The sequence below is a fragment of the Camelus bactrianus genome, chromosome 17 (assembly GCF_048773025.1).
Source record: "Camelus bactrianus isolate YW-2024 breed Bactrian camel chromosome 17, ASM4877302v1, whole genome shotgun sequence".
In the NCBI taxonomy this organism is placed as follows: Eukaryota; Metazoa; Chordata; class Mammalia; order Artiodactyla; family Camelidae; genus Camelus; species Camelus bactrianus.
Genome location: NC_133555.1, coordinates 35,855,123 through 35,880,054, shown reverse-complemented (window position 1 = coordinate 35,880,054; position 24,932 = coordinate 35,855,123). Strand labels below are relative to the sequence as shown.

At 56.8% G+C, this 24,932-nt stretch overlaps 1 protein-coding gene across 5 annotated transcripts; it reads left to right on the top strand.

Annotated features, from left to right (window-relative positions):
- Positions 1–24,603, top strand: PTH1R (parathyroid hormone 1 receptor). Of its 5 annotated transcripts, none has more exons than XM_074345024.1 (16): positions 1–154; positions 2,415–2,471; positions 4,809–4,931; positions 14,939–15,041; positions 16,910–17,044; positions 18,646–18,756; positions 18,868–18,986; positions 19,156–19,250; positions 19,430–19,616; positions 20,118–20,271; positions 21,785–21,845; positions 22,185–22,251; positions 22,538–22,632; positions 23,311–23,448; positions 23,558–23,599; positions 24,089–24,345. In XM_074345024.1, exons 3-16 carry the CDS (start codon positions 4,857–4,859, stop codon positions 24,207–24,209), a joined length of 1,503 nt encoding a protein of 500 aa, XP_074201125.1. In that variant the 5' UTR covers positions 1–154; positions 2,415–2,471; positions 4,809–4,856; the 3' UTR covers positions 24,210–24,345. The 5 variants fall into 5 exon arrangements, with proteins under 5 accessions (XP_074201125.1, XP_074201121.1, XP_074201124.1 ...); XM_074345020.1 differs by having other exon boundaries at positions 2–154; positions 23,307–23,448; positions 24,089–24,603; XM_074345023.1 differs by lacking the exon at positions 2,415–2,471 and having other exon boundaries at positions 23–154; positions 23,307–23,448; positions 24,089–24,603.
- The last annotated feature ends 329 nt before the right edge of the window (positions 24,604–24,932 follow it).

The following is a 24,932-nucleotide window of genomic DNA, read 5'->3' as shown; positions in this document are numbered from 1 at the left end:
GCTCTGACTCAGGCCTTTTCCTGTTCGGAACAGCAACATCCTTGCTTAGGCCTGAACCACAGAAGCTGCTCAGGGCTGTCCATGGCCTCCCCATGGCCAACTTGAGTCTACTCTACGGCTCCAGGCCCTACTTGGAAGGCCTTGTGGGCTCCAGGTGAGTGGGGTCCAGGGGAGGCCTGGAATCTGAGCATAGCTGGGAGGGGCAAGGCTGGGTTAGTGTGTGTGTGTGTGTGTGTGTGTACCTGTGCCCTAAAGGCAGACAAGGTATGCCTTCCAGGAGATATTTATGGATTTGGTGTTACAGCAACAGGGGGACTGTGATTATGTGATTAGAAAGGACGGGAAGCCCACACCCCCAGGTGTCTGCCCTGGGAGAGCTCCCTACCTGGAATGGGGCAGCTGGGTCCTCTGTGTCCCCAGCTTCCCTCCCTTCACCTTCCTGAAAAGTGAGAAAGCCAGGCTTCCTGCTAGAAGGGGAGGGGGCTGCTCGACCAGCTGCCCGGGAGCCTCCAGTGACTCATCCGGGTGGGGGGTGTTTATGAGCAGCCGAAATGGCTGTAAAAGTGGCACCTCGGTTCACTTATGGCCTGGCCATCCCCTCCCCTACCAGCCCCTTGCCTTGAAAAGCTTCCAGAGGGGCCTGGAACCCGGAAAGAGGTCTGGGATTGAGGCTTGGTGGAGGCTCAGCCTGGGATCAGGGTTCAGCCAGGGGTTAGAGGTCAGACTGGGCTAAGGACTCAGCCTGGGGGTAAAGCTCAGTCTGGGATCAGGGCTGAGGTTGGGATTCAGGCTGACTTTGGGGCCAGGGTTGAGGGGATGAAGTGTGAGGGTCTAGGGGCTAGTTCTTCCAGAGAGCCTCCAGGCTAGAATAAGGGGTTTTCTGAGGGAGAGACGCCAGACTGTAGGGCTCAGAGAACCTCTGTCTTTCCTGTTTGAGCCTGGTGCCCACTCAGGCCCCAGGGTCTGTGTACCTTGGCCAGAGCCCTACTCACAGTGGCAGTGGCAGCAGCAGAGGCCTGTCAGCCTAGGGCTGCTGCACTGGAGCCCAGCCCCTGCTCCAGTTCTGAGCTCCAGTGACAGCCTTGGCTCCTCCTCCTAGGCCTCAGCCAGGGGATCAAAGAGGGGAGTCCCCACAGGGACTCGCTCCCACTCCCCACCCCCGACCAGGCCTTTCCAAACGCCATTGAAACTGACCTGAAACTGACCAGAAACTAGCCCTGGGGCCCTGGGGCTTGCCTGTCAAAAAGAGTGGGCGGGCTCTGCCAGGCACTGGGGTGCTACCAGTTAATGTGTGACACTCCCACCCCTATGGTGGCACTTTAACCAGAGGCCTGGGGGTGAGTTAGTGGGTCAGTGGCCCCACTCACAGTGGTGGAATGTCCAGCAGAAGACTCTGGAGTGAGGCACATGAGTTATAAATAAGGGAATACGCTTAAGGGGCCTAAAGCCCATCAGATCCCTCTCTGCAGCCCTATCCACAGCCCACCCTGGTCCTCCTCCAAGCACAAATATTATTTGTTTTTCGATTTCAAGCTTTCTGATGTCAGATCTGAGAAGGACTCTCCCTATCAGCCCCTAGTTTTACCCCTGTTTCTCCAGTCCCTCCATGAATGTTCTTTTCCTGTTATCAAGGGGTGGGTGGTGGTCAGTGATCATAAAATCATAAAACTTAGGATCAAATTGCTTAGAAATAGAGACATAAAGCTAAAGAACACAACTGTTCTTTAGGTGCCCACTCTGAGCACCTCGGCGTCTGCCCATTTCCAAAGAGCCCATATACCACAGGGAGCAGCACCCAAATCACAGCACCCTGCCAATAATGGAGAAGACAGAGACACAAGGAGGGAGGGATGTCCTTTACACCAGGCATAGGAGCGTGATCTTGGCAGAGGAAACTACAAAGCAAAGGCAGGGGAGTGAACATGGAGAGAAGCCCGGAATCTAGTGAAAAGTACCTGTTGGGGAGAGTCACCTTTTGAGGAAACTGCCTCAAACAGCACGGTCCTTAAACCCCAGGACAAGAAACTTGAGGATAGTGGGGCACAGAGGAGAGTGTGGCCTTAGAAATGCATGGAGAAGACAGCTGTGGGTACAGTCTGGGAGATGGGTGGGTCTGCGCAGGAGGGAGGGGTGGTCGGCCAGGAAGGTTGGCAGCAACTGGATTCCAGTGGCCTTAGGGATTGGGCTTGGCCTTGGCCTCGGGTACCCACTCACATTGAAAGGATCAGCCATCCCTGAGATGGGGGGGGGGTTGGGGGGCTCTGAGGAGCTCAATTTCCACAGGTTGAGACTGGGGAGCCCCCCAGAGCCCGTAGGTCTCTGGGATACCCAGAGGGGTACCCACCCTATGAGACACTGAAACAGTAAAGTTAAAAATGCCCTTTGAATCAGCTGATCAGCTCCCCATTTTACAGATGAGGAAACTGAGGCCCAGACAGCAGGAAAATCCTGTTGTGGAGGATACACAACAAGTAAGTGGGCAAGCTGGGGTTGTCACTTAGCTTGGATATTCCCCAGGGTCCCAACAGTTACTTTAGCTTCCTCCTAACCATCCTTAAAGCCCACTGCTCCAGGCATCCCAGGCCCTCCCTGCACTTCAGCATCCCTGCCTGGTACTGAAAGGTCTTAGGCTTGGGGCGAGAAGCCCCCCTCCTCTGGGCGCTCCGCATCTCTTCCCCCGCAGGAGCATGTAAGCCCCGCCCCACGCCTGGCCCCTGCCCCAAAAGATTCCTTCCTCCCTTCCCCCAGGTTGAGGGTCCCCAGTAGACCAGAGCCTGCCAAGAGCTTTTTGGGTGTGAAGGGATGGGAGGCAGAACCCGAGAGTGGGGGTCTCGGCTGATTTCTGGGTCTTGAGGCCTCTAGCCGCCCGGGGTGGAGTCAGGGGCGGAGCTGGGGAGGCCGGCCCGCGTCTGGATGGGTCCAGACTCAGAGAGACCCGGACCTGGGAGAAACTGGGAGGGAGAGAGAGGGACGTGAGGACAGAGAGGCGGGCAGGGACAGGGGCGGGTCTAGGCACAGCGGACCGACCCACTCAGGAGGTTCCCGAGGCTGGGGGTCCAGGCTGAGGGCAGGACGGGTAGAAGGGCAACGGCGGAACCAGACTCGGGGCTGGCAGCCGAGCAGCCTCCCCAGAGACCTCGGTCCAGCCTGAGCGGGAGTCCCGCGGGCGGACAGACAGCGCTGTGGCCGGGGGCGCGCGGGGTACCTCCCGTGAAGAGGGCCTACTTCTCGGCTGAGGGCCCCTATTCACCCGCCTGGGCCGGACGATCAGAAAAAAATAACGTCTGTGCCATCCCGGAGAGGAGAATGAAGCGGCGGCAACAGCCGGGGCCAAGTTCCCGGGCCCCGATGTTAGAGCTTCCCGGGTCCTGTAGAGCTTCCCGGGTCCTGTCCCCTCCACACTCACATCTCGCCGCTGTGCGACCCCGGGCCGCAGCCTCTAGAGAAATGTCCCGGGGCAGGGGGCAGCGGGCTCTGTTCTGCCGCTCCACACACCCATGTCGGAGGCGACGGGGGGGGGGGGCGGGAGCAGGAGAGGCCCAGGGAGTGCGCGGGGGAGGGAAGAGGCGCCCGGGCCGCTGGGGGAGGGGGAGCGGCAGACTGCGAGGCGAGGGACGCGCGCGGCGGGCGGCGGCTCCAAGCGGCGGCCGGGCTAGGGGCGCTGGAGGCCAAGCCGGCCAGGGGGTATCCCGAGATCTCGATGAAGTCCCCCCGGGGCCGCGGACGGGGCGCTGTCCTGGGGAGGCTGTCGGGGGATCCCCGACATCCATGGCTAGGCGGGGGCCGCGGCGGTGCGCTCGGAGTAAGTTGGGGTTGGGAGCCGGCGCCGAGGAGAGGGGGCCGGAATTGGGTAGAATGACTCCAGGCCTGACCGGGGTGGGCATCCTGGTCTGTCTCGATGTCAGTCGGCGGCGCCTCCTCGGAGCCCGGCGGAGCCGCCAGCCCCGCGCCGCTGGGCTCCGGGGCTTTTTTGGAAACTTGCAAATGTTTTCGCAGAGAGCAAGGGGGAGGGGAGAGAGGGAGCGAGGGAGTGACCGAAACGCAGCTCGGGGCTGCTGGAAGAACGGAGGCCAAGGCCGGGGGAGTTAGAGACGGACTGACAGACAGGCAGACAGACCGAGCGTCCCGGCCGCAGGCGCGCTCTAGCGGCGCGGGCGCAGGCGGGGCTCCGGCACAGGATGGGGAGGGAGTGCCGGAGGCGGCAGCGTACGGATCGGGATCAGAGGGGGCCGAGGGGCTCGGAGCTGGCGGCCGGATCACCGAAGGGCTCAGTGTCCTTGCAAAGTTGGGATCCCTTACCCAAGCTGCACGCACCCCCTCCCCGCCCTGCCCCGCCCCCCCTTGTGCTAGCCGAGCTAAAAATAACAGCCCGGTTCGCCCCCCGCAGACCGCGACCCCAACCCCTCCCCCGACCCCTCCCCCACTGGGCGTGGGGCAAAGCCACAGCTCCCAATTCCCCAAAAGAAAAAAAAAGAAAGAAAAGGCGGCGCGGGAGGGGGGTGGACGGGGGGCGGGCCGGGGGCGGGGGGCCCGGCCATATGGATGTGATTTCTCTGCTCCGAGGCAGACGGGCAGCTCCGCAGCTCTCGGCGCCCGCCCGCCGCCCGCCCGGCCCCCGGCTGCCTCCCTTCCTCCCTCCCTCTCTCTCCTTTGCGCCCGTTCGCTCGCTAGCCCTCGGCGCATGGGCCCCGCGCCGGGCCCCGGGGCCTCGGGCCGCCGGGCCGCCGGGGTCCCCTAGGCCCTGGCGTGGGCGGGACAGCCTGGCCTGACGCAGCTCTGTACCCCACCACCACCACCACCACCACCAGGGCCGGCGGCGGCGGCTGCCCCGAGGGACGGGGCCCTAGGCTGTGGCGATGGGGGCCGCCCGGATCGCGCCGGGTCTGGCGCTCCTGCTCTGCTGCCCGGTGCTCAGCTCCGCATATACGCTGGTAAGTCCCCCTCTCACACTCCAGGGCAGGCTGCCGGCTTGCTCTGGGGTCCCCCGGCGGGCGGGGCGGGATTCAGGGCTCAGAGGCTTGAGTTCCCTCACTAGTCTGAACTTTGGGTGGGGGGTCCCCTCTGGCGTGTCTGGATTCTGGGTTCCAGATGTCTAAGGTCTCTCTATTTCTGAAGCCTAGGTTTGGGGTCCCAGGTCTGGAAATCTGTGATTGTGGTTCTATCATCTGCTTCTATGAGCATCAGTGCTCTGTGTCTCCCTTGAAGATGACAGTATGATCTAGCAGAAGACTGGGCTTTGGCCCTGATGTAGGGTCCCACAGACTTTGCGCTGGGGGCTTCTGTTTTCTGCAAGTTTTGTTCTGCAGTCTGGGACACAGGGCTGTGGCTCTGAGGTCGCGGGTAGGATTTGAGGATCCCTCCAGCTCTCACCATAGCATGCATGCACACATGCATGCACTCATACCCAGCTTCACCCATACTGGAAGATGTCTGCCCAAAGAGGCGGGTGTGGTATGGCATGGAGGAGGGATGGAGGTCCCCTGAAGGAGACTGACCTTACAGAATACTCCTAGCAGGAGAAACATGCTGGAGGGAGACTCTGGTGAGCATGGGGTTCCCCATTTGTACCCTCCTGAGAGCAGAGGCCAAGAGGGGACCAAAGGGGGAAGAAAAGACAGAATGGGAAATAAGCTAGAGAGAGAAAAGACAGAGACAGAGACAAAGGGTGGGTGGCAATGGGAGCTCCCCAGAGCAGGAGAAGTAGACAGACGAAGAATAGCAAAGAAAAACAGGGAGAGGCTGGCAGAGACCAAGAGCTGGAGACACGGAGGGCCAGTGCCCTCCTCATCCTTGGCCAGGGTCCGGGGGTCGTTTCCTGGAAAGTCAGATCCCATGGCGACCCCAGAGATCCCAGGAGACCAGCCATTGCTGAGGAGGCTTCTGCCTGTATGTCTGACTTCAAGGCCCCTGCTGCCTACCCGGCCACGTCCCAGGTGCGGCGGGTGTTTGCCTTCTAGAGAGACAGGCAGGCAGTCTCCTCCTGACCAGCTCCCTATCCAAGCAGAGCCCAGGCAGGAAGGCAGGAGCTCTGGGATTCCTTCAGCTCCTCCTAATGCCTGTGTAACCTTGGGCTGTCCTTCTCCACACCTCAGTTTTCCTATCTGTAAAAAAAGATACCAAGAAAGAAATATTTGCCTAAGAATCTCCTGATCTGAGGCTCTCCTCTCCTCTGTTGGCTTCAGCATGCCCCATTCACCAGTGCCATGCCTGCACAACTTTGCCTCCCCAAATCCAGAGACATCGCCCCATACAAGAATTTGTAGATGGGGAAACCAAGGTTCAGAGACACTCGGCATCATGTGCAGGGATGTTCCAAACAGTGTGAATGCCAGAGCCCAGAGCAATTTCCCCAGCCTCCCCCTGGGCCAGGCTCACCTTCCCCAGGCCCCAATTCAGAGTGTGTGAATATAGCTATTGTGCAGAGCCGGCCAGCATGGTCTGTGGGCACACATGTGTGCAGGTGACTGTCAAGGAATAGACAGGGTGATGGGCACGGGTGACTTGAGAGTATATCTGTGTGTCATAGCAGGGCTCTGTAGGACTCTGGGCATGGTGTTCTCTGGGTCTACCTAAGTGTGAGTGTTGGAGTCGTCATATGAGCTCACGTGTGTCTGAAGCTGTGGGTCTGCACATGCCTTGCAGGAGCATAGTTGTGCATACATGTATTTGTGAGCACATGTGAACCTAGGTCTGCTGTTTTCTTATTTTTATTTAAGAAATGCTTCTATAGTGCTATCTACTTGCCAGACACTGTTCTAAGCACTTAACAATATTAACTAGTTTAATCTTTTCAACAATTCTCTGAGAATCTTCTGTTATCATTCTCTTTAACTGACCTTCACACAACCAATATGACCGTTATTTGTTGCACGACAACCAAGTGCCAAGCCCTGTGCCTCTATGCAGGGGCGGGGGCTGTGGGTGCCCAGGGACCCACACTGATTTCCAGGGAAGCTGAGGCACATGCAGAGAATTTGCTTGGCTTAGCCCTGGCCCAAGGCTGAGGATAGGGCAGGAGGATGGATGCTAGGGCTTGGTCATCTTATTGGGACATCTGTGGTTGGACACTCAGGTCGTGAGTGCACTGAATCTTCTCTGGTTCCAGGGCTAGAGGATATGGCCCCCTACCCTGTGGGCCACCTGGGCTCACCTGCAGCCAGCAAGAAGCAAATAGTCCGCCAGCTCTCTCTTGAACCCAGTAGATACCACTTCCACTCTCAGCTGACAGCCGCCTGTCGCCAAACCTGTATGCTGCCTGCCCAGCCGGCCCCAGGACCAGGCTCACATCGCCAGGCACCTCACGGTTGGGGAGCCAAAAAGTGTCCCACTGGGAGGACACTGGCTGTGGCCACTCAGCTGGCCCATCTTGTGCCTTACAGAAAAGAATAGCTGTGAGGGTGGGGGTCAGGTGGAGTGAAGTTTGGAGGAAGGGATGGGCCCACAGACTATGATTGGGAGGAAAGGGGTGGTCTTATCCTTGGGAATACCTTATCCTAAGGACCCCCTCAGCATGCACGCTTGTGAAGGAGAAACTCCTGCAGGAGAGGGGTGGGAACAGGCCTTGAATGTAGAGATATGACCATGGGGTCACTCAGGAGAGACTGTGGTGGGTGAGACTCCAGGGAACCACTCCAAGCCGGCTCCAGGGGCAGCTCAGCCAAGAAGCTCACTCTTAAAGACAGGAAGGAACCAACGTGTACTGAACAGTGGCTTTCCCCAGATTCTGAACTAGAAACAATCACAAATGTTTTCTCATTTCATCTGTTCATCTACCCATTTTATGGGAAAGGGGCCTGAGGTTCACACAGTGAGTCTGTGGCAGAGGTGGGATTTGAACCCAGGTCTTCAGACTCCTGCACTGAGCTGCTTCCTCCAAAGCAGAGTGAGGGCTCATGCTGGCAGGGGAGCCTCATGTCTTACTTGGGGTTTCTTTTTCTTCCTTTCCTTTTTTTTTTTTTTTTTTAAGTAAAATCCTTTGGTTATTTATTTTACTTTTATTTTCTTATTTTAATTTCATAACTAATATTTGTGAATATGTTCTTTCTTATAAAAGAGTCAATACAGATTAAACAGAAGTTATCCTTAATTACTCCCAAACCCTAATCCCCGTTCTAGAGAAAACCATTTTTAAACAATCTGGGTGGGGGATGCCCTCCTAGACCTTTTTCACTATGTTTTCAAAAGGTACATTTTTTTGTGTGTATGTATAAAGTAGTTTTGTTCTGCTGCTTTCAGTTTGTTTTTAAGTAAATGATATCAGTTTGTAGATATGCTCTGCCATATGCATTTTTCTATTTAAAGGTGTGTCTTGGAGATTTTCAGTGAATATAAATCTATCTTTTTTAACACTGCATAGTATTCCAAAACCCGAGATTCATAAAGCAGTCCCTAGAAATGTACATTTAGATTGTTTCTGCATAATTTTCCTCTGTGTGTGTGTGTGTGAGAGAGAGAGAGAGAGAGAGAGAGAGAAAGGGAGAGGGAGAGAGAGAGAGAGATTCCAGACGGCGGCAGGGAAGCTCCTTGAAATGCCCTCTCATGTCCCCAGGCGAACATTTCCCTGTAGGATATTTCTAAATTCTGTCATTGCTGGGTCTGAGAATATGCACATTTTTTATTTTAATAGATATGGCCAAATTGCCCTCTAAAAAGCCTTTGCGGGTTTATACTCACAACACTAGGAGTGACCAGGAGGTCTCTTCCCCACACCCTCTGTCTCACAGGATAGTCTGAAGATTCTTTTCCTCACCTTTGCCATTCTGATAGGTGAAAAATGGTGTCTCTTGTCATTTTAATTTGCTAATTATCAGTAAGCTTTGGGACGTTACACTGGTTTATTGTCCATCTTCTAAGAGCTTTCTCAGAGCCATTACCCATCTTTCTATGGGTTATTTGTCTTTTTCGTATTGATTTGTTGAAGCTTTTTATATCACCTGCCTTTAAACACTACTCCCTCCACCCCCCAGCTCTGGGAACTGACTGTGGACGGAGCAGGAGGAGGGGGGCAGAGCCCTCCCGGGAACTCGGGTTTTCTTCGGAATGTTTTAATGAGGCGTCAAGAGGCCTCCCCCGGATTCCTGTTGTGGGCCTTCTGGGGACACTCCCTGGCCCGGCCACCACATCAGGAAGGCAGCTCTTCCAGAGACAGAGTCCGCAGGAAAAAGAAAGGGTGGGCTGAGGGTTTTGCAGACCCTTGAAACTGTCTGCAAACTATAGTGTAAGTGGGAGAGGGTGCAAAGTTTTGCTCAGATTCTCAAAGACATTGGAAACCTCTAAACCTTTAAGAACCCCAACTCCGGCACCAGCCTTGTGCAGAGGTGAGACCTGGTAGGATCCTGTTCTACTGATCAGGCTGTGATTAGCTTAGGTGATACCATCCATCTGGGTCTTGGTCCCCCAGTCCAGGTAGAGGCCACTTGTGAAGATCCTCTGAGTCCTAGCAGTCAACTCCACCATCCCAGGTTCCATCCCACTGCCTGCCCTGAAGGCGTCCACACTGGCCAGGATGAGAGGCGTCACAGTGCCTCCCCCCAGCCCCTCCCAGCCCCAAACACAGGCAGCCTGTTCAGGAAGGCCAGGTGAGGAAGAAGAAAAGTCAGCACTTGTCAGGGGTGGCAGGGCAGGAGTGTCCCCGGCAGGGAACTTGTCCCAGCCTGCTCAGGCCAGCCAGACAGATGGAGGGCGGCAAAGGGTAGGGAGCAGTCCCTAGCTAGCTGGCTTGGGAGACACCGAGTGGTGCCAGCACAGGTCCCAATAGTGAAACCTGGAAAAGAGGTGCAGGAAGGCCAGGAGGTCACCAGGGGTTCTCCTGTTAGTCAAGGTTTTCTTGTTCTGGCTTTTCTGGAGGTTCAAACTCTCCATGCTCCTAATATGAGGATACAACTGTCCTCTGCCCAGTTAGGGCTGAGCACAAGCTGCCATCATCAACATCATCACCATCTGATCACCCCTACATCAATCTCCATCCCCAAATTACCTCTGTGGAAGGTGCCCTAGGTACTCTGCAAAGAGGCTCTTGCTTGACACAGTGAAAGATACAATCCAGAAAGACTCTGTGGAAAGCTGATATTGAGGCTGGCACTAGAAGATCCAAGTGGCTGGGTACCTCTTCCTTTCCCTTCTTCCAGGGTTGCTGCTTCAATATCAAGCAGACATTAGCTCATTCCTCACCTTCTTTCTAACTATGACTCTTAGCCTCAGTGGCTTCGTTTGTAAGATAGGGAGCTGGTGGAAGGTGAAGGAGATATGGTTAAAGCTCTAGGGGCAGTGGCAGTCCAGGGATGAGCACCAGGCAGATCTGCTTTCTCTAGAGGTGAGCAAGGAGCCAATAGCTGTCTGCCCCCAAGGGGACCAGGCTGACTCCAGGCAGAGGGATGGGTGAGATGACCCAACAGAGCATCCTAAGGCTAACATCACGCAGAAGGAGAAGTCCCTTTCCCAGAGGCAGAGGTATCAGGAGCTGAAGAAGGATCCTTTGTATTTGCTGAAGGAGGAGAATTTAGGCATGTCTGGGATCACGGACAGCAAATGTGTGGAATTTGGCGGTTAGGAGAGGTACTGAGAGGAACGGCCCTCATTTGGTCAGTGGCATGGATCTGGCTCTCTCCACCACCACTATCACCATCACACCTCCATCACCATCACCAGCCTTGGCATTGCCCCACTCACTGTCTTCACTGCCACCATCACTGCCATCCCGGGCTCCAACACCATCCTCAGTGAGTTAGGAGCTGAGTTAGAAGGAGCTGCTTGCCCTCCCGCGGGAGGGGTAGAGAGCAGATGGCTTTTCTCTTCCTTTAGGCTTCTGAACTCAGGAAATGAGAAACACATCCGGGCTTCTAGACCACACATTACTCTCTCCCTGGGACAGCAGTTTCTATGTTTGTAAATAACATATTGGCTTCCAGCCCCGATCTGCACCCTGCCTGGAGCCCCACAAATACCAGCTCAGGGCTCCCAGGCCACCTCTTTCCCTGTTCCCTCAGTTCAGGGCTAAGGTCAGGTCACCACCCCACCCTCTGCACATTCACAAACTGCAGGTCGTGTACCTGTGTGAATACGGGAAGGTTTCATGTTGGAGGGGTGAACATGGGGAGGGGGCTACAGTGGAGGACATTGAAGCTGATGATGGTTAGGTCAGGGGAAGTCAGCCCTAACCCAAGACCATAGGAGGGATGTGGGGAAGGGGGGATTTGGGACATCTGGCACTAGGGCTTGGTGGCCCCATCAGTGGTGAGTACGGACTAACTGACGCCTGGCCATGACCCAGCCCCAGGTCCCTCAGACCTCGCTCATGAGACCCAAGATGCCCAGACTCTCTGGATCTAAAATGATTCAAGTCCAAGTCCTCCTTACTAGGAGCTGGGCCAAGAAGACCTGAACTTCTTGGAGTGCCAGGCCAGGAGGAGAAGCAGAGCTATCAGCATTTTTTGCATCACTTCCAGGAGATAAGGCCCCCTCACTCAGGGAAGAGGCAGAGAAGGGGCCCTTCTGCCCCTCAAGCCCAAGCTTGGGGGACCTTGAATCTTAGTATGAGTCCAGGGTGGATCCAGAAATGAAGGGAGCCATTAAGATATCCTTTGACCCCAAAAGCTTGCCAGGCACACCTCACCCAGCAGGCCCTCCTATACTCCCTGCTCCCACCACCCATCTGCCCCTCACTGTGGCCCCCTTGACTTAGCATTCTACTCAGATGATCTCCCCCTGTCTCTCTGGGTCCCCAGCCTGGGGCACCCACAGTGCCTGGCAGCATGGGGACCCATAGCTGGAGAGGCGGGGAGCAATGACTTGGTGCTGCTGCTGACCCAGTAGCAATAATAGCAACCAGCTTTTCCTGGGCCCCACTCCTGCCCAGGCTTTTCATGCAGTACCTCATTTAATCCTCACAACAGCCCTATTATTATCCTGATTTTACAGGTGGAAAACTGAGGCACAAGGGTTAAACAACTTTCTCAAAGACAAAAAGCCAGGATTCAAGCTTCAGTGCTGGCGGCAGAAATCTTCTTAGATGAGGAGAGGGTACAGCTGGAGGGAGAGCTGATGGGGGCATTCCAGGCAGAGGATCTGTACTCCTCTCCTGGGCATTCCCAGACCCACCAGGAAACGAGACTCCAGAAAAGAGGGTGTGCCTCCTCTTGGCCATAGAGAGCAGCCAATAGCAGTAGGGGGAGGCTGAGCAGATGCCTTGGGCCTGTGAGAGGGTGTGTTGGTCATCTCCCAGCTAGTACACCTGTCTATCTGTCAGTCCGCCAAATTTTCAGCCAGTCAGTTTTCAACCCATGACTGCCTGCATTTAGTCTAGGCCATCAGTTGTGACCCTCAGTCACATCAGTTCATTAGTCTGTCTATTAGGAGGGTTGGTGTGCCAGTTTTGGGGGACTGGTGGAAGCCTTGTCAGCCACTCAGGAGCTTTCCAACATCTGGAAAAAATATGGTGCATTATCTGTTTGTCTTGAAAGAGATGGAGGTAGGCAGAAGGAGAAGGAGTAGTGGGGAAGGGTGCTTGCTGAGGGAGTAAGGATAAGACGATGGTAAAGTTGGTGCGGTGGTTATGGGGCTGGTGGCAGTGATGCTGCTAATGTTGCCTTTGGTGGTAATGGTGCTGGTGGTGATGGTAATGCCAAAAGTGGTGGTAATGCTAGAGGTGGTGGTGAAGGTCATGCTGATGATGCTGGTGAAAATAGCACCCGTGGTGGTGATGGTAATGATGTTCTACCAGTTGTGATGGTGCTATAGTGGTTATATTGATAGTAATAGTAGTTAGTGATCACGGTGGTAATGGTGCTGATAATATTGCTGATATTGGTGGTAGGGGTGGTGATTGTGTTACTGTGTTGGTCAAAGTGATGATGGTTGGTGGTGCTGATAGTAGTGGCGGTTACTGATGGAGGTATTAGTCTCAACAATGGAAATGGTAGTGAAAGGGTGCCGTAGTCAAGGGGAGATGGGCAAGGCAGCTACACAGGGATCAGACCCCTTAACAGCCTGGGTCCCCAATGCCAGAGGCACAGAGAGAACTTCAGACTCGTGTTGGAGCTCCCCTGATTAGGGTAGACCTGAGTTGTCCTCTCTCAAGCCCCATCCCCCAGGGCTACTTCTGTCCCCCTCCTGGCTGCTCGGCCATAGCTGGAGGTGGGGGTTAGAGGAGATGTGGGGAGTAAGAGTGAGGACATGGGAATCTGCTCCAGCCCTTCCTAGGCATTGGGTCCAGTTGATCTCAGGGTCCAACTCAGACGCCTGTGAGACGCAGAAGCACGGACATCCACAGACGCGCAGGCTAATGAACAACAGCATCACACACTCTCAGACACGCACACGCTGACCTTTGCCCAGAAACGCAGGTACACATGCATATTCACAGACCCTTCAGGCTCACGTCCCAAAAGTGCATGCTGGACAATCCCCACGTGAAAATATACAGAAATAGGGGCACGCACAAGTGCACACACCGGCCAGACAGAGAGTGCGCGGCCACTCGAGGATGTGCCGCCACTCACACGCACGCGCAAAGACGTGCACTCGCGTCCGCTAAGTGAAACCAGCAGAACCCAAGTCCGGCCGAGCCAATTGGAGACTCCTTGGCCCTAAAAGCCCTTGCTGCTGCCACCAAGAGACGCGGTCAATTAACTTCTCCCTGTAGCGGGCTCCCTGACCCGCCCGGCCGGCCGCCCGGCCGGCCCGCCCCCACGCGCTGGTGCCCGCCCCTTCCCTGACCGCCGCCTCCCTTCCCTGCCTCCTCTGGGCTCTACCGCCCTGCAAAGCTCCGTTCAGTCTGAAGCGACCCGGCCCTGCCAGAGGATGTCTGAGGGGATGCAGCTCTGCCTCTTGAAGGTCTAAGGGGACCAGGCTCTGCTCCGTGGAGTCTGAGGAGACACAATCCTGCTCTGGGTCTAAGACGTCTCATAGGACATGTCCCTGTCCTGGGGGTCTGAGGAGACACGCCCTGACTTGGGGTGCAGGTGGGATCTGAGGGGATGCATTAACCTCTTGTGGGTCCCACTAATAGGAGTGGCTGGGCTTGGGCACACGGAGCTGTTCCCAGGACAGGATGCTGCCTTTATGCTCTGACTCCCTTCCAACCCTAAGTCAGGGAAACAGAGGCTCCGAGTCAGACCCCACCCCACCCTCCATGATGCTCTTGTTCCCTTCCTTAAAATGATGCCAGTGAATCCTAGCCAGTGGAAGTCAATGCCCAGGGTGTGCATGTTGAAAGGAAGGGAAAGAAGGACACTCCAGGCAGAGGGAACAGCAGGAGCAAAGGCCTGTCCACTTTGTCAGAACACAGGGTCTGCTTGGATGGAGGGAGCTTCCAGATAAGCAATGGATGTGGGTGATTCCCACCCACAGCCTGCACAGGAGTGCCCCGCCCAACCCAGACCACTTGCCAGCAAGTCCTTCATCCTCTCCCTCTTGGGACTGCAAGAGTGGGAGGGGCTGAGGCACTCACCATTCAAGGGAAAGCATTGACTGGGGAGAGGGCCAGGATGGAAATTGGTGACTCCCAAGGTCCCGAGGGCACTAGGACTTGAAGGAATCTAGACCCAGTTTGTTTCCCCAGAGTTCACCACTCCTTATCCATCCCCGCCCCACCCAGGTCCCCAGCAGACAGCCAGGATCCTGTGAGGATCCATCCTGGGACATTCTATCCCTTTCCCACGTACCCCTGGGGAACAGACTGGACAGAGACTATCAGTGACTGCAGCCTATGGGTTTACTATCGGGCAAGCAGAGGACAGCCCCCCCCCACCTTTTCCTTCTGGTAGGGCAGGCCCTTCCTCTTGGAGCTAAGGCTTCCCATCTGTAAAATGGGAGCTGTGTAAGGCAGATCTCCCACATCCTTTGGAAAAGGGGGAATCCCTCAAAGAGGCTGGGATAGTTTGGAAACTGCTGCTCTACTGGGAAGTCAGTCCTGCCTGCAATCTGACCTTTGGCTTGGTAGGTGGATGCAGATGACGTCATGACCAAAGAGGAGCAGATCTTCCTGCTGCACGGCGCCCAGGCCCAATGTGAAAAGCGGCTCAAAGAAGTCCTGCAGAGGCCAGGTGGGGGGGGGAGTTGGGTGGGCGGGGCCAAGGAGGAGGGTCTGGGGGCCAGGTCAGGAGAGGGAGGGGCTAGAGGAAGCTGGGAGCCCAGGATGCAGAACCAAGTGGCACCAAGAGAGGGTGCGCCCAGGTAAAGGGGGCCAGGTCAAAGTAAGGACCAAAAGTGGGGTGAGTCAGGTGAGATTAAAGTCAGCAGGCCCAGAGATGCGCTGAGCCTCCCCTCCCAGGATGCAGACTGGAGGGTATAAAGGCAGCTAGAGTCTGAATCACCTCCAACTAGCTTAGATCTGGTGAGGCATGCCAGGATCAGGAGCTCTGACTAGGGGTGGGCTGGGACAGCTTCCAGGAGGAGAGGAAGTATCCAGTGCAGATCCAGAGGGGTGAGTAGGTCTTTGAAGGAGGCCCTCTGGGCAAAGGGCAAGGCAGATGAGTCCAGGGTGAGGAGAATGAGGCTTTAAGGGGAGGAGAACAGAGGGATACAGATGGGTATCTATGACTCTGTCAGTCATGGTCACTGTCCAGGAGTGTACTTAATGGGGTAGGAAGGCTTCCTCCTACCAACACAGCATCTTCATGGGACCCTTGCCATGGTGAAGCTAACCCCACAGCCTGCCCCAATCTTAAGCTCGTCTCTTCATTCAGCCCATTTCCTTGAAGTGGAAATGGGGCTCCATTAGCAACCATCCAGGCCTCTGACTTCTATCTGATTAACCCCTCACCTGGAAGATCCCCCCCCCCCACCTGACTTGTGGGCAAGTACAGCTTCCTCTTCTGAGCTGACCCTCAGACTGCTGGGGGAGGATGCTGGTGCACACCCAGGATGCAAGTGCACAGTGACACACCCTAGAGCCCACAGACTCTGCTCTCACTCACAGAGACTCACATGGTCTCTGCAGTCACAGCCCTGCCCACATTGACCCCACCAGTGACTCCCTGGTCCCTTGCCTCAGTCACATCAGGGTCTGGGATGGGGTCAAGTGGAACCCAGCCCTCTTCCTGGTTGTGGGAGCCTAAAGGCATCTCCCTCTGCCCTCTCTCTGTTCACTGTGGAGGCCCTCCCTTCCCACTCCACCCCATCCTGCTACCCTCACCCCACTGAAGCCCCAAGGTGCAGACAGGAAAATGGGCACAGCCATTCCATCCCAGCCCAGGGTGTCTGCACTCAGCTTCCCATTGTTGCCACAAACCCTGACATGGGAGGGCCAGGGGACCCTAGCTTGGACTGTAGCAAGTCAGATAATAAGGATGACTTTTCAGCAAGGAAGAGGGACCTCAGGCATTTCTGAGTGGAAGGAAAGGCCAGGCTTCATCTCAGATGGAGAATCTCCAAGGTCCCTTGTGGAAGCTGTGAACTCCTTCCTTGGGCATCCTAGGACAGGGGATGGGGTAGAAAGGCTCGTCTGTCCTCTCTTAACTGCACACTTGTGCTCTTCTCTTCCACACCTATGCAGTGCTCTGGCCCAGCTTCATTTTCACTGTTTAACCTCCCTGTTGACATCACCACTACTGTCTACTTTTGCCATGCGCCCCCTGGTGGGGCCTTTGCCTCCTGTGGGCTTGGGCTCTGGGGTCAGGCACCACCTCTGCCCATGTCTTGTCCACTTTACCGCTCAGCCTACTAGTCGATCCCATACCGGAATGGTGTTCACTTCCATTTGAACCCCAGTTGAGTCTCCATGCTATCTGATTACTTCTGCACCTGGCAAGTGCTTTACAGTTTGTAAATCATGTCCTCACCTGTCATCAGCCTGAGTGTCAACAGGGCAGGGGACAACCCCCACTGTACAAAGGGGGAGTCTGAGGCAGGAGGCTCCCTGGGTCCCCTGTTGTGGCACTGTTGACAGCCATAACTGCTCTAATTTTTCCAGCCGACATAATGGAATCAGACAAAGGATGGGCATCTGCATCCACATCAGGGAAGCCCAAGAAAGAGAAGGCATCTGGGAAGCTCTACCCTGAGCCCGAGGAGGACAAGGAAGTGCCAACTGGCAGCAGGCACGAAGGTATGTCCGTGCTTCCATGCATCCATCTAAGACCCACTCGGACCTTCCTGCTCCACTGCCCCACCCCTTTCATGTGAGCTCATGCTCCTGGCTCTTGTGGAAGGAGAGGGGCTGGGAGGAGACAGAGCTGAGGGGGCAGCATGTAGAGGGGGCAGGCAAGCTGGACGGGCTCAGGCCCCCCTAGAGAACTTGCCCTGCACACCTTAGGGGTAGACCCAGGGCTACATCCCTCCCATAGAGAGAGATGACAGAGAACCTGGGAGACAGATGGGCAGGGAGAGGCTGGGAAAGACCTAGAGACAGAGAGAGAGAGAGAGAGAAAGAAAGGCAGGGAAGAGACAGAGAGGGGACCAGGAGGCGCACACTGGGCCTGGGACTCGATGAGTCAGAAGAGGGTGCGCCATAGAGACAGAGCAGAACAGGAGTGGGGCTGGGAAGGGGTGGGGCCAGACAGCGGGACAAGGAGGGCAGAAGAGAACAGAGGGAGGGAGATGCGGGGCTGCGTTGTCCCTCAGGGAGGTAAGGAGAGACAAATGCAGAGCCGAGGCTGCAGCCACAGGGCCGGTTTGAACCGGCTGGGTGGGCAGCAGATTCCAGATGGGCCACATCTGGGAGGCTGTGGTCACCCTGTGGCTCCCCAGGGACCAGAGGGAATTGTGGGCCCGGCCAGGCGGGGCTGGGAATATGGTGCCCAGGACAGAAAGCCTTTCACCAAGCTGGGGTGGGTCCAGCCATCAAGGCAGCCTTCCAGGGTGGCTGGAGAGTCCTGTGGTTGGAGCCCTGAAGGGGGAATGTAGGGGGCTGGGGCATGCAAAGTGGAAGATTCAAAAGCTGGAGACCCTCCAAGGTCACTTAGCATCTCTGCTGTGTGGCTAGAGCCCCAAAGTGGGATGTGTCACCCTGCCTTGAATCCCACAATTAGCACTTAGATTTGGGGGATGTCTCCCCAACGAATGGTCACTGGAGTCATAGCAGGTGCTCAGGGCAGGTCTTAGACAGTGGTGGAAGTGCATATCAATCCCAATTTCCCAGGGAAGAAACTGAAGTGTAAAGAGGATGGACACCTGCATGAGGTGGGCAGCCGTTTGGGAGTGAAGCTGGCACTGGAAACTAGACTTCCTGCCTCCTGTCCATGGTCCCTGGGCAAGGGTCACGTAGGAAGCATTCTCAGCTGAAGGAGAGTTAGTCTGGGAACTCATCCTTCTCCAGGGACACCTGGAAAGTGGGACCAAGAACAGAGAGAAAGAGAGAGACCTGACCAGGGGTTGTACACTTGAGGAGGCCAGGGCCCTGGGCTGTATGATCTCGGCAAATCACTCGCCTCTCTTGGCCTCTACCAGCCAATCTAGAAAATAAGGCAAGTGCCAGCACCTGCATAGAGGGGCTGTAGTGAATTCCATGAGGCCAGGTGGGTGCAAGGCACAGTAGGGAGTAAGGGCTTAATACATTCTCTCTGGAATGTTCCAAGCCTGAGTTCTCTAGTCTCGGAGCACACTTGTCCCTGAGGGAGCTAGTGACTACAAGTGTATTCATTCCTCTGGGTCACTAACCACGAACTTAACTGGTGTACCCACCTTTTCTGTCTGTCTCTGTGGGCACAGGGCACCCCTGCCTGCCAGAGTGGGACCACATCCTGTGCTGGCCCCTGGGGGCACCAGGTGAGGTGGTGGCCGTGCCCTGTCCAGACTACATTTATGACTTCAATCACAAAGGTAAGGCAGGCTGCAGTAGGGTGGGGACCACAGGAGTACCAGGACTTGGAGCTCAGGGCTTCAGTGGCTCCAAATCGCTGTGCTCGCCCTGACCCTCCCACGGACCTGCAGGCCATGCCTACCGTCGCTGTGACCGCAATGGCAGCTGGGAGCTGGTGCCGGGGCACAACCGGACATGGGCCAACTACAGCGAGTGCGTCAAGTTCCTGACCAATGAGACTCGTGAACGGGTGCGAGCCTTCCCCATCCCTAATCTGATCCTGATAAGGCCACCCCAACCCCAGTGGTGACGCCTGGCAAAGTCCTGACTCCTCCCCCAAACTTCACCTGGCCTCTGACCCTTAACTTGACGCTCACCTCGAGTCCCGGGGCTCTGACGGTGCCTCCTCGCCTGCACAGGAGGTGTTTGACCGCCTAGGCATGATCTACACGGTGGGCTACTCCGTCTCGCTGGCTTCCCTCACGGTGGCTGTCCTCATCCTGGCCTACTTTAGGTGGGCGGGGGCGGGGTTGAGGGGAGAGGCGGGGCGGGGCGGCGTGGGGCCGGGGGCCTGGTTGGGGCGGGTGCTTTCCTTCCCCTCATTGTACCCCTACCCACCGCGTTCCCCTCGGCTTCGTGCCTACCCACCGCGCGTGCCCGTGCCTCCAACCCATGGTGTGACGCGCCCCGCAGGCGGCTGCACTGCACACGCAACTACATCCACATGCATCTGTTCCTGTCCTTCATGCTTCGCGCCGTGAGCATCTTCGTCAAGGACGCTGTGCTCTACTCGGGCGCCACGCTCGATGAGGCTGAGCGCCTCACGGAGGAGGAGCTGCGCGCCATCGCCCAGGCACCGCCGCCGTCCGCCGCCGGCTACGTGAGTGCTCCCTCCGGCAGCTGCCGCGGGACCCTTGCCGCCGCTGGCTTGACGGGAGCCCCAGCCACCCACCCTGGGGCGCCCCCGTCCCTCGCCTCCATTTGTCTCCTGCTACCACGGGCCTCAGGCCACTCACACCCACCTTACTGCTTCCCTCGCACCCATCAGCTCTGCTTCCAGCCCCTTTTGTCCAGGGCTTTATGAATGTCCCGCCTCCCCACATTGTCATCAACACTCCTGCCTCGGCCCAGGACCCCCAACCACTCCACCCCTTCACCTTGCCCCGGGCCACTGTCGTGTGCCCTCTTGCCCCTGGCAGCATCTCCTCCACACATACCCCTCAGCTTCTGCCCTTGGTAGATCCTGCCCCTTCCGCACTAGCTTGACTAGCACCACTTGTCCTATCTCATCAGCACCCCTGACCCACCGCCCATCCCTCTACCCAGCCGAGCTACCCCAGATGCAGGCCCGCCCTCTGGCTAACACCAGCTGGTCTCCTAGGTGGGCTGCCGGGTGGCTGTGACCTTCTTCCTTTACTTCTTGGCCACCAACTACTACTGGATTCTGGTGGAGGGGCTGTACCTGCACAGTCTCATCTTCATGGCCTTCTTCTCAGAGAAGAAGTACCTGTGGGGCTTCACGGTCTTCGGCTGGGGTACGCAGGCACTGTGAGATGCAACAGGGTGGGACCCTGGGTGGCAGGGTCAGAGACTGCCACTGAGGGGAAGGCACCCACACAGCACAGCCCATCACTGATGTGGAGCAGCAGGTGGGGAGTCTGCCCACCCTTCTGTGACCGTGACCCCATCCCAGGCCCAGGGAAGAGGGCTTGGCCAAGGGTTAGGGTTCACCTGGGGTTGAGGTTCAGGCCGGGAGAGGGAGGGGAGACTCTCAGGTCAAAATTTAGCTCAGGATCAGAGTGGGATTTGGGGTCACATGTCAGCCTGGGGCTGGTGTTGGGATCTGGGACCTTCCCTCCACCCTGAGCCCCCACCAGTTTTCCCCAATAATCCCCTCACTGCATGGAGCTGTCCACCTCTCTGCCAGCCCAGAGCTGCAGGCCTAAGCTCTTAGCATCATCTGGGCTTCGGCAGCCCCTATGCAGAATGTGTTTCTGGGGCTCTGCACTCCTCCCCCACGGGCTCTGGGATCGAGTTACCGATAATTGTCCATTATTGTTGGCAGTTCCAGAGCTTGGCTGGGCTCCGGGGCGACTGGCCAGACTGCAGAGGGGTAGGCCCAGTGGCTGGAGCCATCCCTGCACTCGGCACCTAGAGGCCCTCAGATCAACAGCCATAGCCTCCCTGCCCTTTGGTAGATATTGACCTTGACCTCACCCACGGCAAACCCCAGAGTTGAGGGAGACCTGGACTTGGTCCCAGGAACTGATGCGGGCTCTGGGGCTAGAGGATGTCAACGTGGGCGGGAAACACACAGATCTTGGAGCACACAGGAATGTCACAGCTCTTTTTCTCACATAAACCCAGGTCATGTCCTGCCCCTCCCAAGGGTGCACAGGGCCTAAAATGAAATGTGAGGGGGTAGAGGGTGAGGACTTGAACTCCTTTTGAGAGGCAAAGCTCACTCAGAGATATCATCTGAGCTGGCTCAGGCCTGGGCACACTAAGGTTCCTCTGTGGCCCTTTACCCAGCCTGGAACGACACCTGTCACCCCATCCAGCCTCATGGGGGCTAGGACCTTTCAGAGTGGATGGGTGGGGGCAGTTGCTGGAACAGAAAACACCTGCTAATAGTTTCCCTCTCTCACAAGGAATCCCCAGTGCAGAGCATCACCCTTTAGGGGAAGGGAGGGCAGAATGGACTGGGCATAGATAAGTTAATGATACTTTATTTCACCATGTGCCCAACAGGAATGCGTATGTGTGGTACCATATGCAGATTCAGGATGAGGGCAGAGGGCTGAACTGGGTCCTGAGGGCTGCAGCACTGAGGGGAGGCTGTTGGGACAGCCAGGCAGCCCATGCAAGAGTGGGGCTCTGTCACCAAGCAGCTTATGTACCCAGGGTGAGGGGGGTCAGGGACAACAGTGGGATAAGTCGGGGGTCATCAGGTATGAGGGGAATGGGACTGGCAAGGTGGGCTGAGGAGACAGACATTGTGAACAGCATGCACAGTCCCTCACACACTGTCCCCCTCTGCACCCACAGGTCTGCCTGCCATCTTCGTGGCTGTGTGGGTCAGTGTGAGAGCCACCCTGGCAAACACCGGGTAGGTCCAGGTGGAGAAGGGGTCAGGAGGCTCTGACACAGGCCAGAAACACCCCTGGTACCCTCTTCCTACATGAAGCATATGCAGGGCCTCCTGTACTCTGGCTCTGAGTGGCCCCAGCTTTAATAGTTTTCATTCCAACTTTAAGCCAGGTACCCCCCAGAGTCACAGGAGGCTAATTCAGAAGCTTCTGAGGATAGCCTCAGGCCTGACCACACCTGACACTCCTCTCTCCTGCGCCCCAGTGGACAGCTAATGTCACCAGCTCTGGGACCTCTCTGTGGGAAGGCTGAGGGTGGAACACAAGTGGGTGGGGGCTGATGCCTCAACCTTCCCCAGGTGCTGGGACTTGAGCTCTGGGAACAAGAAGTGGATCATCCAGGTGCCCATCCTGGCCTCCATTGTGGTGAGCAGGGGTGACCACAGGGCTGGGTGGGGGTGTGAACCATGGGCCCCAGGGACCAGCCCCTAACAGGGACCTATAGAGGCTTCCCTGGACCCCAGAGTCAGAGCTACAAGGCCTGAGAAGCAGCTAATCCCCTCCCCAGTCCAGATGCAGAAACCAAGGGCCTAAGGAGCCTCCTGGAGAAGGAGTGGCAAAGCAGAGCCTCGGCAGGGCCATGGGTCCCACAGTCCTTGCCCCACCCTGCTAGGGTGCAGCCTTGAGATGCAGCCCTCCCTCACTCCCACAGCTCAACTTTATCCTCTTCATCAACATCGTCCGGGTGCTTGCCACCAAGCTGCGGGAGACCAACGCCGGCCGGTGTGACACGCGGCAGCAGTACCGGTGAGCCACGCCCACCATGCCCAGGCTCCTTAGAGTTCAGGGGTCTTCAAACCCCCACCACCATGTACAAAAGCAGACAGATGTCCAAGAATGAGCCTGTCTCAAGAGAAGGACCCAGCTCCTGACTCCCTGTCTGGCTCTGCCAGCAGTGATGGGATTTCGCCTGGCTTCTGGAGGCCCTGGGAGCCCTGCAAAGCCAGCCTGGGCCACTTGGTGCCAGTCCCCGAACCAGAGCTGTGGTCTGTGAGGACAGGACAAACCCAGAGCTCTCCTCAGAGAGCCGGTCATAGGGAGCCAGAGGGACAGGTAGGCAGTGGGTGGACTCGAAAAGGTGGCAGTTTGGCTCAAACCTGGAGTGAGCCATGGGATACCAAGGTAAGGCCACAGGGGAGTGAGTGAGTGCCAGCAGAGGGACCAACAGGTGCAAAGGGCCCAGGGACGGGGCGACATAAATTATGGTCCACTCCAGGACACCTCAGAGCCAAGGGGCCCGATTAACACTTTGCTGAGACAACAAAGTGTCATTGGCTCAAGTGAACTGGGCTGTCTCCGCTGGTGACCAGAGCTGTGGGCCCCTTAGTGGCTTCTAGAGCCTGGGTCCAGCATGTGGGGGTATGTAGTGCCTGTTGAAGGGGAAGCGGCTCCTGCCTGATCCACCTGCCCCTCTGGCCCAGGAAGCTGCTCAAATCCACGCTGGTGCTCATGCCGCTTTTTGGCGTCCACTACATCGTCTTCATGGCCACGCCGTACACCGAGGTCTCAGGGACACTCTGGCAAGTCCAGATGCACTACGAGATGCTCTTCAATTCCTTCCAGGTGTGCAGCCTTGGCCGAGGGCAGGAGTAGGCAGGGGGTGGCAGGGGAGGGTGCTTCCACCCTCTCCAGACGCAGCTGTGGGCCCTGACCTAGTACCCTCTCTCCACAGGGATTTTTTGTTGCCATCATATACTGTTTCTGCAATGGCGAGGTAAGCAGTGGCGATGGGGCAAGGCAAGGAGGACTCAGAAGTGCTAGGGGGTTCCCAAGTCCTGTCCCTTCATTTTATGCCTGTTTCTTACTCTCTTTCTCCAAGAACATCTCTGAGGACATTCTGAAGGCAGAGAGGTCTTTCCAGATGATTCAGGCTCAGGACATGCTAGGATCTGTGGGCATAGCCAGGTGTCTTCCCAACTCCATGGCTGAATTGTCTGTAATCCAGACTGAACACTCAGCCACCCTTGCAGCCATTTGAGCCTTCTAGATTCTGGGTGTGTCAATCACCTGCAACCAGGCACCATGTTCTGAGGATGATGGGATTTTTCTTGGCCTTGAAAATTTCCAGTAATATCCAGTGCCTCTGTTTCCATTCAGCGTTCAGTGTTGTAGGGGCAGAGATGGGGCACTGTTGGGGTTGGGGGACATGTGACAGAGGGGCTAGAGGCATATCTGACCACCCATCCTCCTACTGCCATCCCAGGTGCAAGCTGAGATCAAGAAATCCTGGAGCCGCTGGACGTTGGCACTGGACTTCAAGCGCAAGGCACGCAGCGGGAGCAGCAGCTACAGCTACGGTCCAATGGTGTCTCACACAAGTGTGACCAATGTAGGGCCTCGCACAGGACTTGGGCTGCCCCTCAGCCCCCGTCTGCTACCTGCCGCCACCACCAATGGCCACCCCCCACTGCCTGGCCACACCAAGCTAGGGGTCCCGGCCCTCCAGACCACACCACCTGCCGTGGCCACTCCTAAGGACGACGGGTTCCTCAATGGCTCCTGCTCAGGGCTGGACGAGGAGGCCTCGGCGCCAGAGAGGCCACCGGTCCTGCTACAGGAGGAGTGGGAGACTGTCATGTGATCAGGGACCCAAGGGTTGGACCTGTGGACATAAGGGCAAACAGGCGGACCAAGAGATGGGTGGTTGGACGATTGCCCACTCAGGGCTGGGGATGGGAGGACAAAACAGGAAGAAAAAAAAAAAAAAAGAAAAGGGAAGAGGAAGCAGTGTGTGGCTTCCTGTGGTCTGAACTGGGGACTCATTCCAGGAGTGGAGGGCCTGAGAGCCACAGGGGAGTTCTTAGTCTCACCTCAGGAGGGGGTCTAGGAACCATGGGCCAGTCCCTGGGGGGGTGGAGGTCAAGGCATAGTCCAGCAGAAAGGGCCTGGGAGAGGCCACTGTCTAGGCCTAGAGAAGCTCAAGTTCAATGGGGTCACCCAGCACCCCAGTGGACCCATGTGGAAGTTGGGCCCCAGCCTTTCCCTGCCTCCAGTTGCCACCTCAGCTGCTCCCTGCACTTTTACCCAGGCTCCATGAGGAATTTAAG